General features: G+C 39.2%; 1 protein-coding gene across 9 annotated transcripts in view; it reads left to right on the forward strand.

The window, feature by feature from the left end:
* The window catches only part of PHC3 (polyhomeotic homolog 3), a 73,152-nt gene continuing 57,004 nt past the window's right edge, over positions 405–16,552 (forward strand). For 6 of the 9 annotated variants that reach the window (XR_001295800.2, XM_013964669.2, XM_005675335.3 and 3 more), the window contains exons 1-4: positions 405–472; positions 2,926–3,091; positions 6,692–6,847; positions 7,919–7,996. Coding sequence is in view for 8 of the 9 variants with exons in the window: in XM_013964669.2 (XP_013820123.2) it covers positions 459–472; positions 2,926–3,091; positions 6,692–6,847; positions 7,919–7,996 (414 nt within the window). In the remaining variant the exon portion in view is untranslated. The other 3 variants (XM_013964672.2, XM_013964682.2, XM_018047895.1) reach the window with 3 other exon arrangements.

The following is a 16,552-nucleotide window of genomic DNA, read 5'->3' on the forward strand; positions in this document are numbered from 1 at the left end:
TCCCCAAATTGCCACGTGCCCCAGGTAATAAGCCCTGCAGCTACCATGGCATTTCCTTTTACTCTGAGACCTCATCCAATCCTGGTGTTATTCTCTTCCCTCTCCCTCTTTGCAGTTTGCACAAGCTTTGGTATATTTTAGATATTCATAAAATTTGTCATTTAAGTCTAATCAGAACTTTTCATATCTCGGTTAGACACCCCTACCCAGTAGGAAGAAGACCCTAGAGAAAGCGAGGGGGTGCACGTGAGACACGACACCTAAATTGGCAAAACCTGGTCACTTCCCCGAGCCAGCAAGCCTTCAGAGAGGAGGAATTGGGAGACGCAGGCGCCACGTGACCTCGGGGGCCCGAGGCTGAGCCGACCCCGCCCCTCCTCCTTTTTCTGCCGCGGCCGCCGCTGTCGCCGCCGCCGGGGGGCGCATGCGCAGCCCATGTTAGTGATGGAGGAGAGAAGATGGCGGAAGCGGAGTGAGTGACTTGCTGGTGACTGATGTCGTAACTGGGGGGCGCGAGGGGGCAGCGACAAGTCCCCCCAAGGGGAAAGCTCAGGGCTCTTTCGCGGGCAGTGCGGGGAAAAGGGGACGCGAGAGCTTCTTCATCGTGGAGGAGCCTGCTTGGCCCTTGTCGGAGGACGGAGCCGAACTGTAAGGGTCCAGTTACCTCCAGGCGGGAGCGCCCCTTCCGCCGTCTGGCCCCGGATCTACGGGGCCCTGTGCGCAGGGTCCCTTCTCGGACCCCTACCGCCGGGGTCTTCCGGAAGATGAGCCCGGGTGGGCCCCTCAGAGGCTGTCATCCCTGCAAGTGGGCCCCGCGGGCAGCGTTGTGACGGCCGCCCGCACCGGGGGCCCGCGGAGGCAGGGTAGGGCTGGGCGGGCACTGCCAGGCCTCCTTCAAGCTCGCCTCCTTCACGCTCGCCTCCTTCCCGCCCCGGCGCCACCCCACTGCGCCTCAGTGGGAGAGCCCGAGACGCGGGGCTGCTCACTCCCTCCCCCGGCGAGCTCGGAGGAGGGTCTCTGCGGCGGGGGCTATGGCGTGTTTGGCGGGGCTGAAAACACCCTGGTAGGAAAGATCTTTCTTTCCCGCGGGTCTCCGTCTGCAGTGCTGTTGCCGCCCTAGAGGGCCACATTCTTGTGTGGCGGTGTGATGGTATGCTTAGTTAGCGACTCAAACTTAAGTGTTTCCTGGGTAGGCCGCTTGTGCAGCGGAACTGCCGTTTGTGTTTTGCAGGCAATATACAAGGCTAGTCGGTGGAGTTAGCAAAATTGTTCTTTTGTGCCAGGTCTCCAGATGCAGTTTAATGATTTGGCCAGTTCTACCACCGATGTTTAGACTTGTGTCTAGATTTTGGATTCTCTGTGACCATATTTAGTTACTGAACTGCTTACTGCAGGGTTTGAGGAGATGGTTGAGCAGAACAGCACTGTACAAGGACCAGAATTAAAGCTGGCTTTTTGCATATCACTGATGAGTGGTTCAGAAGTGTTATGACAGGCAGCAATTTGGTAAAAAGTTTACCACCAGACCTGTATGATGTTGAATTGTAAACATACGCTGCTGTGAGTTGATGCTTGGAAAGGAGTTTGCAAAACTAACAAACTGCTCCCCAACCCTTCCCGCCCCCCCAGTAAAAACCCCAGAGAAGTCTAAAGGTGTGTGAGTCATTTATTAATCAAAAAGGTTAGTAAGAGTCGGCTCCCCACTTTTTTTCCTTTCACGTTTCCTCTTATATATCGGGTTTTTAAAAACATTTGATTCCTCACAGAGCTAATCGTACTCTTATGATTATACATATAAATACTGTTTATATATGTGATATAAAAAATTTGTAGGTAAGAGGACACTACTGGGAATAGTGCATGCATACACAGTTAGTGCCAAATTCCTTGGTCTTTTCCTGAAGTAGAAGGTGTTACGTTCTTGTCAGTACTTCTCATGTGAGGTGGGTCATATTATGTTTCTTAGAAGAAAAAATAAGAAAGGCAGAGAAAACCAATATATTCTTAAGTTTGCTTTTCGTGGTGCATTTCTATCCCTAAAGCACTCAGAATTGGCTTAATGTGTTGTTTGAATTTATTAAAATAAAAATTCTGTATTTGTATCACAGCAGTGAAATGAGTTTGTAATGTGGGAGGGAAGATAATCAGAATGGTACAAAACTGCACTTCATGCATAAGGAAAGTGACATAGTTATGCTGTTTTCAAAATTTGGAGCTGAATTTTGTGAAAGAGATTTTTGTTAGCAAGTGGGGAAATTGTTTTCCACTGCTTCTCTTATTTACCCAGGGTAATCTGCTTATGAGTATTAACTCAGAGCTATTAGATGTGGTAAGGACAGAATTGTAGAATAATTAGAGGGAAAGCAATTTGAGTTAATAAATTATTTTTTAACTTATTTTCCTAGAGAACGTATTTTTAAATAAAGTACATACAGTAACTAAAAATTGAGTTAATTAACTAAGCTAAACTAAGCTAGCACAAGTCCACAGGCATCCTTTTTTAATGTCTACATAAGAATGATTTTATTTGTAATCAGTATGGTCAAAAGAATATAAAGAAGTATTTTAATACTCTGATATTGCTTAAGTTTTAATTTTCCTAGGTAGTATTCTGTCATCACCTGTTTTGGTTTCAAGACATTCATCTTCCTTCAACAATAAAAAGGTAAACTTTAGGCCAGGCTTTGTCTGAGTTCTGTATCCTGAGTCCTCTGGATTCAAACTTAGTAGATATGAATTGTTAATTATGCTTTATCTTTGTAAATTATTTTTCCCTTTCACCTGTTTATGGTGACTGTGTGCTATCTGTATTTTATGAGGTCCTTCTTAGAAATTTAGACTGTTCTGATATTTCTTGGAATAATTAAATATTCTTTAAACAGTATAACGCTTTTGCCAATACGAATCCTTTGTGCTATCTGCTAGATTTAAGGACCACAGTACAGCTATGGATAGTGAACCAAACCCCGGAACATCTTCCGTGTCGACGACAAACAGCAGCACCACCACCACCACCATCACTACTTCCTCCTCTCGAATGCAGCAGCCTCAGATCTCTGTCTATAGTGGCTCAGACCGACATGCTGTACAGGTATTTCGGTTACCATGGTGGGTAGGCTAAGACTTAGGAGCCATTACTTTTTGCTTAAGCCAGCTAAATGTATTGTTTCATATCATCAAATGAGTTACATGATAACCCTCTAAATGAGTACAGTTAGAGTTGTGAACATTTGGAACTACCAACAGAGTCATTTAATAATCATTCTATTGGGAGGGCCTACATTTGTCAGCCTGTAGCTTCGAACACAATGTCAGGAAACTTATAATTGGAAGGTCCGTAGGTGCTGCTGCAAGTGGGGAAACTCGACCAAGAGCCCCAACATGAAAATAGCTTTAGGTTTTTCTGGATTATTGTGTATTTGAACCCAGAATTTGGACTTAGGATTTATTCAGCTCTATAGATAAGTTAAAAGGTTCATTTTAAACCCAAGAACCCTAAGCAAGAGGATCCATCAGGAGCTATTAGGCAGAGGAGAAAGGGAATATTAGGAAAACTCTTAGGCTGTTTACTTAGTTGAGAAAATAAAGTTTAGCTGGTTAACCTTTGTAGGGAAGGAGCAAATTAGCAAAGATGGTGGTGGTCAGGCTTTCTCGGCCCATAATGTCTTGCCCCACGTTTTGTAAATACAGTTGTGTAACAGCTGAGATCACTTATAGCACTGCGCATGTGTGTCGTGATGTACCCCCTTGACCACGGGCCACTTTTGTTCTGTAAACCTATATAAGCTCCGCCTGGAAAGCTGTTGCGGCAGCATTATGGCTATGTCCGCTGGGTCAACCACAAGAGAATACAGCGTGTCTACTGTTAAGCCTGCTGTGCCAGTCAGGAGAGAAGAAACGTGTCTGCAGTTCTTCTGGCTCCTTGCATCTTCTTCCAGCTTCCCCGCTCACTCCTTGCCTACCCTGGCTTCAGCAAACAGTGAGATACAGCAAGGCAGCCTTTATAGTAATGGAGGTTGGGGCAATATGGTATTGCATAGAAAGAGCATGGGCATTGCAGGCTGATGCAGGTTTTGTTTGAATTCCATTTTCTTTACTGTAGCTAGCCTTGAGTGAGAGGTATAATCTCCTTGAGCCTCAGGAAACTATAAAATGAGAATGAGACCACCTGCTTAATTAGTTATGAGGATTAAACGAAGGATCTAGAATTTTGTGGGGCACATTATATACTCAGTAAATGATAGTAGCTAATACATACTGAATAATTATGTGCTAAGTATTTGATAAATGCTTTACATGGATTATTTCCATTCAACAGATGGAAAAATTGATGTTTTAAATTGGCTAAATAACTTTCCTAAACTCACATACCTAGTTGGTACTCTTGACTTTAGAGTTGTGCCCTTAAATACTGAGTTTTTTCCCATTACACCTGTTTTCTTTCTCAAATTTGCATAATTGCCCTGAAATTATGTTTTTGTCCTGAAAAAAACAGACCTGGTTTTGTCATCTCCCTGATCCATTTCTCTAGAGTGCAGATCCCAGTATACTGACTGTCTAGCTGTTATATGGCTTAGTATCCTGAAATTACTGTGGAGTAGAGTCAGGATTGTTGGAAACTCGTCTGTCAGTTCAGTAGAAATTCAGACTGGAACATAGTGTTCTAATGTTTTTCACCTTTCTCTGAGGCAGGGGAAACAGGGAAGAATATCTAGATCCTTGAACATAAAGATAATGTGATATTTGAAATACCATTTTGTTCTCCTATTTTCTAAGCTGGCTGTGTTAATAAAAAACCAGTTACTGGAGATTTGTAGTTGAAGATAATATCTCACGAACAACACTAACTCTAATTCTTACAAGATTATAGAATTGCTTCCCTTAAAATGTAATCAAATCAATATTTATTGACCTGCCTAAGCAGTTTAATACCTTCCAGCTTCCCCGCCCCCCACCCACCCCGTGAATCCTTTTCACCTTCCTTGCTCCAGAGGAACAAAATAAGAGCAATGTGCTGTATCTTTAACTTGTTTTTAAAGAGTCTCTCATCCATGAGTATGGCACTGAATGGTAATGAAAAATTGTGCTGACAATAGAAGAAATAAGTATATTCAAATAAGTTATTCATTTTTAATTTCAGTTTGATTTTAGAGTTTTGTTATGGAATTAGAGCGACATATACAGATTACCTAACCAAAAAGATATATTGTTGTGATTCTAAAGCACTTAATGCTGGTCTGTACTTCTCTGCAACTAGGGGTCAAAAGCCTATATTGATTTTGTGACAGGAATCTGAAGCAGGTATAGCAGTCTATTGTTGACGAATTGTGACATGAATGCGGGAAGGTAAAAAACACAAGGAAACGTGCTTTCTTGGAATTTTAATAAAGACATTCATACCTTTGTGATAAAGGTATCCTGACTCAGAAGCTCAAACTATAAGATTATGTCTCTTTTTCTTCATTAGCTCTTTGAAAACACTGATTTGATCCTGAGATTTAGGGTGCTGTTTTAGAGTCCCCATGGGCATGACATGACTTTGGGATGTGATTGCAGAGGACTGGTGTAGTCCAGTGTACCATTTGGACAGATAAAGGATTTTTCTCTTTTATTAGAACTCTTTTGACTGTTTCACATTTATCAATTTATGAAGTTTGGGTTCAGAGTTTTCATTTTACTAAGTCACAGTAATGAACACTTGTAAGAATTTTTTTTTTAATAAGAATGATTTGATTTTGTGTTGAAACAATTGCATCTGACATTTAAAAAACATGAGTGGTTACTTAGTAATTTTCTAAAAGGTTTTATAATTTTATGTGGTTATTACTATAATGAAGCTAAGTTTTTTCAGACATTTAGAAAAAACAGATGAGAATCGGGTAAAAAATCACTTCTAATCTAGCTACCTATCAGTAGTCTTTCAATGTTTTCCTGAATATTCTTTAAAATATTTTAATATAAATGGTATCTTACTCTGTACACTATTGAGTGACCTTTTCCCACCTAATGATGTATTTGGAAATGATTTTGTTGATAGTTGTTATCTGCTCTGTTCAATATAGTAACTGCTAGCTGCATGTGGCTATTTTATATTTAAATTAAAATTCAGTAAAATTAAAAACTTAGTTCCTTGGTTGCACTAGTCTCCTTGTAAGTGCTTAGTAGATACTTAGGGTTAGTGGCTACTGTATTGGACAGCACTGATCTGTTATACATTACTGTTTATAATACATGCAGGATATACATATTCTTTTTATACCCAAATCGCGAATTCTAACAAGTTTTATCCAAAATGGGTATTCCAGTTTACATTGTTACTAACAGTGTATGAGCGTATCTGTTTCTCCAGTAGTAGTAGTAGTCTTTAAAATGTTTATTCATTGGAAGGTTGAAAAAGTGTCGTGTTTTAATTTGTAAGTTTTGACTACTAATGAGATTGAAGATATTTTCAAATGCTTACTTAGCCCTTTTTCCTTTGGTGAATTGCCTCTATTGGGTAACTTTAATCTGTACAGATTAGTGAATCCTAGTGATGTATAACCAGGAGAGAACTGTTAATAAGTGTGAAGATATTGAATATTAAAGGAGTGAAATCATGGTTACTTTTACTTTTTAAAATTTCTAATACGGCTTTTCTAATCCTTTATGGTTAAGATTATGGTTTGACATTGGTTCAATTGACTTATCACAGGTAATTCAACAGGCACTGCATCGCCCTCCCAGCTCAGCTGCTCAGTATCTACAGCAGATGTACGCCGCGCAGCAGCAGCACTTGATGCTGCACACAGCGGCTCTCCAGCAGCAGCACTTAAGCAGCTCCCAGCTTCAGAGCCTTGCTGCTGTTCAGGTGAGACTGAAACGAATTAAGAACTTACGAGACCAAAGTTGACATTGCCTGCAGACAGTTACTGAAAATAAAAACACTGGGTATCATTGCAGAGTTTTCAAATGTCCTGTTTTTTTTTGTTTTTTTTTTAGAAGAAAATATAATAGGCTGCCAAATAAAAGTTAGTTTAAAAAAATGAATGTTTAATGTGTTACTCTGTTGCTGAGTTTTGTCCCTCTGCTTTTTATCTACATTGCAGAAATGCTGTACCAGTCTTGTGTGTATAAAATTCTAGGGATGACAGTGAATAGTTACGGTTACATAAATCTTATTTACATTTTAACCAGAAAAGGTTTTTTAAAATTACATAAGTAATTTACACTCATTAAAAAAAACCGACCAGTATAAAATTGTTCATACGAGGTAAAGTATAGAGGTGTTCCTTTTCCACACCCACTGGTATTTTCCACTCTTCAGAGGTGGCCACTGTTTAATATGCATCCCTCCAGAAATATTCTGTATAAAAATGTGTATGTGCACTTTTCTAAAATCCAGTCATATTCTTAGTGCTATCAGGATGATTTTATGATTAAATGTTTATGTTTTCAAATAGATGTTCATCATTATTGCATTGTTTATTTAAATAAAACTCTAATGTGAGATTTAAATCTCATCGCCAGAGTAGGATCTCAAGTTGACTGAACCTGAAAAAGGTTTATTTCTGTTAAACACGTCCCAGCTGTTACTTCTTCTCATTAGTGTAATTTTAAATAACATCTTGTTCATGATAGGAAACTGAAACCCAGTGGCATTTGATACAGCTCCAGTTTATTTTTCATAACATTGGATTGGTAATTTCACTTCAAAGAAGAGATCTATAGAGTAAAACCGACAATGGGTGCAGCCCTTAAAATAAGATAAGCCTTTGGGTCTTCTGTTTTCACCATGCAGCATTTTCTTTTTTTCTTAATTTGTTTGACCAAAACTTAATCCATGTTTTCTGTAAAATAGATGTTGTGACTTTTGTAGTGTCCTGGTACAAGAACCTTTAACTTCAGACTTCTTATAGACATAAAGATCTTACTATTTTAGGCAAGCCTGTCCAGTGGAAGACCACCTGCATCCCCCACAGGAAGTGTCACACAACAGTCAAGTATGTCTCAGACATCTGTAAGTGCTCTAATTTTTTTTCCTGGTTTTAAAATTTTAGATTATTGCTTTCCAGAAATGAACTGTTAAAATTTACAAAGCTGTTCCTGTTGATCTGTTGAGTTCTGTTTAAGTAACAAGTGGCTAGAAACAGGAATGGTAAATTTCCAGAATTTGGAACTAATGTCAAACTTCAGAAAATCTGAGTCATAAAAATGTTTTTGTATTATTTCTTATACATATTTTCCCCTTGATTGTGTTCAGATATTCTATGATTGTGAATGGTTGCAGTTTTCAGTGTGCATTGAGAGCATGGAATATATAATGCAGGGAGGTTAAGTCATGCATTTACTCTAACAAGTACTAGAGAATGTCATGTCTTTGGTAGACATCTAAGTGTTTCTAGCTTTTTCCGTGCAGTTCACATTTTAGAAAATTTACTTCCCAGCTTACGCTTGCTTGAGTTATCTGGGTCACATTTACAAGTATCCATTCAAAATAGTGTAATTTATTTTGAGAAGAGAATAAAAGGTGATTTGCTATATTGCACATATGTACTGGGAAATTGTGCAAAGTATTCCAGTTAAAAAGAAATTTACAGGTGTGATAATACTTGTTTACCCTTTTATTTTGATGTAATTTCAAATTGCAAGAATAATAAAAATTTCTGTATACTCTCTACTTAGATTCACCAATTTTGGCTCACTGGTTTATCATTCATTCTTTCTGCCTACATATATACAGTTACCTTTTCCTGAACCATTTGTGGATAAGTTAAGACATGTTCCTTTACTCCTGGATACTTTGATATGTATTTTCTAGGAACAAAGTCATTCTTTTATGAAGCCACATGAAACAGGTCAAATTCAGGAAATTTAACATTGATACACTGTTGTTCATATTCATATTTCATCAGTTCTTCCAGATTTCTCAGCCTCATCCCTATAGACCTTATAATAGACCAGATAATTCTTTGTTATGGGGGTACTGTCCTGTGCTTTGTAGGGTGTTTGATAGCATCCCTAGCTTAGATATCAGTAGGCTGTGCCCTTCTCCTTTCCCCAGTGTGACAACCAAAACTGTCTGCAGGCGCTGCCAGATGTTTTCTGAGGGGCCAAATTGCCCCTTGTTGAGAACCATTGAGTTAAACTAGTAATGTCCTTCCTAGCTACTTTTTTCTGATCCAGGATGGTAATACTTTGATAACATAGACTCCAGTGGAATATAGTTTATAGATTACCGAGGAATTAAAGTTGAACTTGTGCTATATCTCTTCAGCTAAGGGTGTGATCTTTACTAAGTACATGTATAATGAGCACATAGTTATTTGTGGGCTATTGATGTTTTTAATTAAAAAATTCCGTTTTAGCATGGAATTATCTTAGAACATGAATAAAATTACTTACAAAAGAAATTACTTGTGACTTGAAAATGTTAGACTGAAGAAAATGAAAAATTTAAGTAATGTATTTAGCCCTAAGCAATAATGCTATATAGTTATGGTTATTGATGTCAGATAATATCTTTAATATATTGGTAGTTATGGAACATACTGGTAAACTAGTTAAATAATTATAGATAAATTCTTTATGAAGTACTGGAATAGCACTAGGGTATATACATATATATACACACACACTCAGAGATATGTGTTCTGAGGGCTTCCCTGGTAGTGCGGCTTGTAAAGAATCCGCCTGCAATGCAGGAGACCCATGTTCAATTCATGGGTCAAGATGATTTCCTGGAGAAGGGATAGGCTACCCACTCCAGTATTCTTCGGCTTCCCTGGTTGCTTAGCTAGTAAAGAATCCACCTGCAATGCGGGAGACCTGGGTTCAGTCCCTCGGTTGGGAGCATCCCCTGGAGGAGGGCATGGCAACCCACTCCATTATTCTTGCCTGGAGAAACCCCATGGACGGAGGAGCCTGGCAAGCTACAGTCCATGGGGTCACAAAAAGCCAGACACAACTGAGCAACTAAGCATAGCACAGCATGTGTTCTGGATTTTTTTCCCTTCACATTATTAAAAGGTATCCTTTAAAACTATTTTTGTTCCATTACGATTATGTGTATGTGACTTTTAGAACCATAGTTCTGGTGATTGTGGTTATTTTTTATGAAATTGTTACTACTACTTGTCATAAGTCATCGCCAGAATCTCTGGATAACTGGTGAGAGGAAAAGAAGTAGAGAGAATAGATGCCTAGAAAAACCAGAGAATAATACATTGCATTTGTTTTGTGTTCTGTCCCAGCTGAACAGTAGCTCAAGTGAGTTGACTGACAGTCCAAATTATGATACCCAGGGTAGCTTAGTAATTTTTAAGAGGGGCAGAGCATAATAGCAGAAATCCCTAGATAGTGATAATAATGAATTGTTTATTGGCAGTCTGCTAGTTTTCAGAATTTTGGTTGTTTTGAGATAGGTGCCTGATAACAATGAACACCAAAGGGAAGGGTCAGTCCTCTCGTAGATAAAAGGAGTTCAAGATAGGTTGTCAAGTCACCTAACAAATAGGTTCGGATTTAGAGTAGCAGTGAAATGCCAGAGGGGAAATGGAATATTATATTTTAAAAAATGAGGTAAAAAGTCCAGTCTACCACATGGGGAAACTATGTGTGTGGAGAAAACCATTGTTAATTGATTGTATAGTGGGTGCCAGCATCCTTTTCTTTCCTGTAATTAGAACAGAAAAGCTAATTCTGTAGTCTTAACCAGTAGTGAGAGTGGTTTGTATGTGTTTGATTGATGGGCTCTAAAATTAGTTGGGACTGAGTCTTTAGGTTGGATGGCTTTGTTCTTGTATTAAGTGCAATGTAATTAAAAACTTCTGTGAAAAAAGCATCAACAATGTTAAACAGTAGAATGGTTGAAAATATATTTGCACCATGTATGTCACACAGCTTGTACTTGTGAAATACCAAGGGCTGTATTATATTAGTAAGATAAATAATGTGAATTCACAAGAGACCTGAATTGGTAATTTTCAAAAGATAGACTACTTTTGGCTTTTAAGCACATGAAAATATGTTTACTTTACTGGTAATAAAGAAGTGAGTGTAAAAACATCAATGTTTTATTTTCACTTGTCAGATTAGAAAACCGGGGGAAAAATTGAGACAATAACTGTTGACAAGTATGGTACACTCATAAACCTATTGGTGGGAATGTAATTGGTACAACTTTTCTAGAAGGTTATTTAGCAGTGTGTATGAAAATTCGAACCACGTGCCCTTTCACATAGCAGTCTAATTTTTAGTGAAATAATATTGACTAAATATGAGAGATAATGATGACATAGATAATTAAACAAATATGCATGGTTTGTAATGATAGGAAATTATAAACAATACAAATGTTCTTTAATTGAGGATTAGTTAAGTGATAGTTAATTCAAACACTGCAGCTGCTTTAGAATGCTATATATGTATATATACAGATTTTCATTAGGTATTAAGTGAAAATAAGAACATATAGTATTAGTTCATTTAGCTTATTTAATAGGTTATTCTGTATTTTAGTTCTAAAACTTTTTGTTCTCTTTCTTTTGCTGAGAGTTTATTTTTTATTTGTTTCAAGTTGGGTCATACGTGCTTGTTCAAAGCATTTTTATGACTGCTGCTTTAAAATCTCTGTCAGATAATTAAAATATTTTCCATCTTGGTGTTGGCATCTGTTACCTTTTCCATTCAGCTTGAGGTCTTTCTGGTTTTCGGTACAATGAGTGATTTCTGATTGAAACTTGGACATACTGAGTATTATGAGATTGTGGATCTTAAGTTTTGGCTGGCTTCCCAAGGGGAACATGTGCCACCTCCTCACTGCCATTGGAGGTAGAAGTCCAGGTTCCCCGTTTGGTTTTCAGTGACACCTGAGGGATGCTCCCTGTAATTGCTGAGTCAGTGTGGGTTCTGGCTCCTCATAGGCCTCTACTGATGTTTCTCTGGCTAGGAGGGAAAGGAGTGCCCAGTCATTGCTCCCTATGTGGTCTCCACTGATGCTTTAGGGTTGAGGTGGGTTGTTATTTGTGGTCTGTTATTGCTTGGCTGATATGAAGGTCTTGGCTCTCTACGTGGCCTTCTCTGACACTAACCCGTTGGATGGGATTGGGGGTGCCTCATTACAGCCTGGTGAGGGGAGAGGCCTAGGTCTTTGCTAGTGTGGATGTGGCCACAGTGTTTCTGTGGTGTTTGGCAGGAGTAATTACTGTCTAAAAGTTTTCTGTGTTGCTAGGCTGTCCCTTTTCTGATCCTCAGCTATAAAGAGCAGCTCATTGGAGCTTTTTCTTTTTTTTCGTCTGTACCCATTCCTGTTTCTGGGTTACTAACTTGTTCAGCTTTCTGTTTGGATTATATGAGATTTAAAAAAAAATCCAGGGAGCGTGCAACCACGTGGTTGACTGAGTCCTGGAGTCTACTTTTCTCCATCTTTTAGAACTTTCTTATGTTTATTTTCTGTGCAGTGATGGGGTTTTTAGTTATACTTAGGGGTAAAGTGTGTGTCTATTCCACTTTCCTGGAAACAGAATTCCTACCCCTTATTTTTTAAAACTTATGTCTGTCTGGTTATGTAGGAAGAAAATCTGTAATACACAACAGACTGTTAATCAGTGGTTACCTTTGAGAAAGTAGGTTGAAAAGTTTCATTTTGTCTTAAAAAAACAATGCTCTGTTGTTGTCTTAGATACAGACAATACAAATGTATACATGAAAGTGACATCCCATTTCAGTAGTCCCTTTTGCCCTGACAAAGTTTTGTGTGAAGTTTATTACTTACTACTCTGCATTTCTATACATAAATGTAAGTAGATTGGCCTGTGGTTAATTCTGTTTTAGTGTAAGTGAAGTGCCATCATTCTGTCTCTTTCTCTTCTAAGTCTGGGCATTTTCAGCTGGAAAGGAATACGTGGCTGGAAATTGGAATTGTAAGTCTTTAAATGATTCAAGGGCTCTTTGTATCTCATTCCCTTTGTTGTTTTTTGGCCTTAGAATCTACATTAATCCCGGATGTTTTGACTTTAATTCACTGTACTGTTCTAGTAAAAAGGAAAAACCTTATTTTTTTACAACTTGCTAGCTCTGATGCCAGAGAGGATGAGCCTTTTTTTTTTGGCTGCACCATGTAGAATCATAATTCTATGACCAGGGAGCATACCCATGACCCCTGACTTGGGAGCACAAAGTCTTAACCACTGGATCACCAGGGCATTCCAGGATGAGATTTTGAAGCCCAGTTGGTGTTATGACTTTATTCATTCATAATTCACTCATTTATTCAACAAATATTTATTGAGCATTGAAATACTCCTCTAGTACTGGGACACAGCTGACAAAATCTGTATGGAGCTAGGGATATATCGATAGTAAGTAACCTAGTATGTAATATGTCAGTTGGTAAGCTCTGCAGAGAAAAATAAAACAATGAAGAGGAATGGGATGAGGGAATTTCCTATTAGGGTGGTCAGGGAAAGCATTGCTAATAAAAATGGCATGTGAAGGAGGGTGAGGGAGGCAAAGACGCTTAAGAAACAGAAAGGAGTAATTAGCCTCCAATTTAAATAAATAAATTTAAATTAAAAAACAGGAGGGTGGTGTGGCAGGTGTGGAATGAAAGTGGGAGTATGTTTAGAGATAACTTTAGAGAGGAAATTATCTAATCACGAAAAGATCATTAAACCCTTGGGTTTTACTCAGCATGAGTTGGGAAGCTGCTAGAAAGTTATTTTATTTGGGATGTGACATGATCTCATATAGGCTTTGACAGCTACAATGTTGAGTAGGTTCTAGGGGGGCAGTGATAGAAGTAGGGAGACTGGTTAAATGGTTCCTGTAATCTGAGAGCGATACTGGGGGCTGCACCGTGATGGTGACGATAGATGCGGTAAAAAGTGGTTAGCAAAGATTCTGAATATTTGTTCCACCAATATTTTATTGTAGAAATTTGGATGTTTGGAAAATAGCTAATAGTAGGTGGTGAGGGATTGACCAAAAGATGTGAGGAAAGGTAAACAGTCACGGATAAACTGTAGTATTTTGGCCTGAGTGCCTGGAATGATTTGCCAAAGGTGTTGGAAAAGAAAATCAGGAGTTCAGTTTTAGACATGATGTGTGTTAGACACCCACCCATACATGTTGATAGACACTGGGGATATGAATTTGGAGTTCATGTAGCCAAATGGCTATTGGCAGGACTGATGACAGTCCTTGTACATCTCATTGACATTTCCAGTCAACCAGGGTACCTGATGACTTTACTACCCATTGTGGAGTAATATGAGCGAGTTTGGTAGAATGGAGGACATGAGGGACCTAGCTTCTAGTCTTAATTTTGTGACTAACTGGTGGCATGACTTAGGGCAAATGACTAACCTTACACCCCACTTTTCTTTCATGTAAAATTAAGTTGTCTAATTAGATGGGTTTTAGTCTTTTCATGCATATGTTCCTGGGTTTAGATCAAGGAGAAGTTTCAGGAGATGAACCTGAATGTGCACTGAATTCTGTCCCTCCCAAATTGGTATGTTGACGTTTTAAACCCACATGTGACTATATTAGAAACAGGGTCATTAACGAGGTGTGTTAGTTGCTCAGTTGTGTCTGACTTTTTTGCAACCCCATGGACTATAGCCCGCCAGGCTCCTCTGTGTATGGAATGCTCCAGGCAAGAATACTGGAAGTGAAGTGAAGTCGCTTAGTCATGTCCGACTCTTTGCGACCCCTTGGACTGGAGCTTGCCAAGCTCCTCTGTCCGTGGGATTTTCCAGGCAAGAATACTGGAGTGGGTTGCCATTTCCTTCTCCAGAAGAATACTGGAGTGGATTGCTATTCCATTCTCCATTTAAGGAGGTGATTAAGGTTAAATGAGGTCATAAGTGTGGAGCTCTGATCCAGTGAACCTGGTGTCTTTATCAGAGGAAGAGACACCAGAAATGGACACATGAACGTGTCCCTCTTTCTGCTGAGAGGACACAGTGAGAAGTGGCCATCTGCAAGCCAGCAGAGAGCTCTCAGCAGAAACTGAATTGGCTGGCACCTTGATCTTGGACGCTTAGCCTCTGGAACTTGAGCTACCTCGTCTGGCACCTTGTTAAGGCAGCCGCAGCAGACTAAGAGGGATGGGGCTCTGAGCCTGCCCTTCAACTTCTGTTCCCACAGAACAGTTCTGTGATGTTTGAATCTGGGAATTCTGAATAAGTTAGTGTGTGAAGAAAGGGTACTGTTTTTTTTAAAAAAAGAGAAAACCAGTGGTTTAAATGTTAAATAAGGTTTAGTCAGGGTTTTTAAAAATAGTTTTATATGTGTTATGGAAAATAATGCATATCACATAGTAGGTATATAATATTTGTTGAAAGATAAAGTTTAATTATAATCATCAGCTGGAGTATGCAATACATAGTTATTAATTTTAATTCTTGATTACTGCAAGTGGTTTATCTTCAGTGCAGAGAATCATTTTAGGATATATTCTGATTGCCTGAAATTGCATTGTAGAAGACAGTCTAAGTCCTGACTTCGGTGATGAGATTCTTTCATTGCTAGTTTTGAGCAGACAGCCAGTTATCAGGTTTATTGTGTTATGCTGTGCTAGTTGCCCTGGGGGAGTCAAAGTCGCCTCCATCAGACACAGTGTACCTAGACATACCAAACAGTAAACAAGGCGGCAGTATGTAATCAAGTGATAAATTCCGTAGGAGTTAACAGAAGAGAGATCTTTGGGGATTGGGTAGTTGAAGAAGACTTTCTGTATGGGACTTAAGCTGAGCTTTAAAAATACGTGGAATTTGAGAGAAGAGGACTCAGTCCTGAGCTCATGATCCTGAAATAGCAGAGCTTAGTTTTGGAGATTCATTCCTGAATGGGATTCTGTGTTCATCTCCCAGACTCCTGAGGTTAATCTGTGCCAGTGTTTCCTTCCTGCATACCTACTTCGTGCCAGGCATTGTGTTAGGTGCCAAGGATCTGAAGTGAACGAAGGTCTTAGAGTACAGTGGATATAGTCTTGTTGCTGTTGTTCAGTTGCTAAATTGTGTCCCACTCTTTGCAACCCCATGGACTGCAGCACGCCAGGCCTGCCTGTCCTTCACCATCTCCCAGAGCCTGCTCAGACTCATGTCCATCGAGCCGGTGATGCCATCCAACCATCTCACCCTCTGCTGCCCTCTTCTCCTTTTGCCTTCAATTGGAGATAGTCTGCACACATATAAATAGTCAAAGAACACTGTGATAGGAGTTTTGTTTTATTGGAGTATATTCTAAAAACTTGCTTGTAAATTTGGAATGTTTGTAGGCCTAAATATTCCCTCCCCTTTACCTTTTTCATAATTATTTGTATATAAATTCTATATTGAAAATGATTTTTCTTAGGAAACTGGAAAGCAGGAACCATTGTTTTCAAATTTTTAGCATGACCCAAAAAAAAGGACAGATGTAAGTCTTACCATCACTACCTGTACTTCTTCCCTTCGGGCTTTTAGGTATGCCTGTTTAGTTTTTCTGGAGTTTCATGAAGGCTGTCTAGATGTCATTGTGTTCAGGACACTTTGGACCCTCTTACTGTGAAACTTAGTTTTCATGTGTA

This window comes from Capra hircus, chromosome 1, assembly GCF_001704415.2.
Source record: "Capra hircus breed San Clemente chromosome 1, ASM170441v1, whole genome shotgun sequence".
Lineage (NCBI taxonomy): Eukaryota > Metazoa > Chordata > Mammalia > Artiodactyla > Bovidae > Capra > Capra hircus.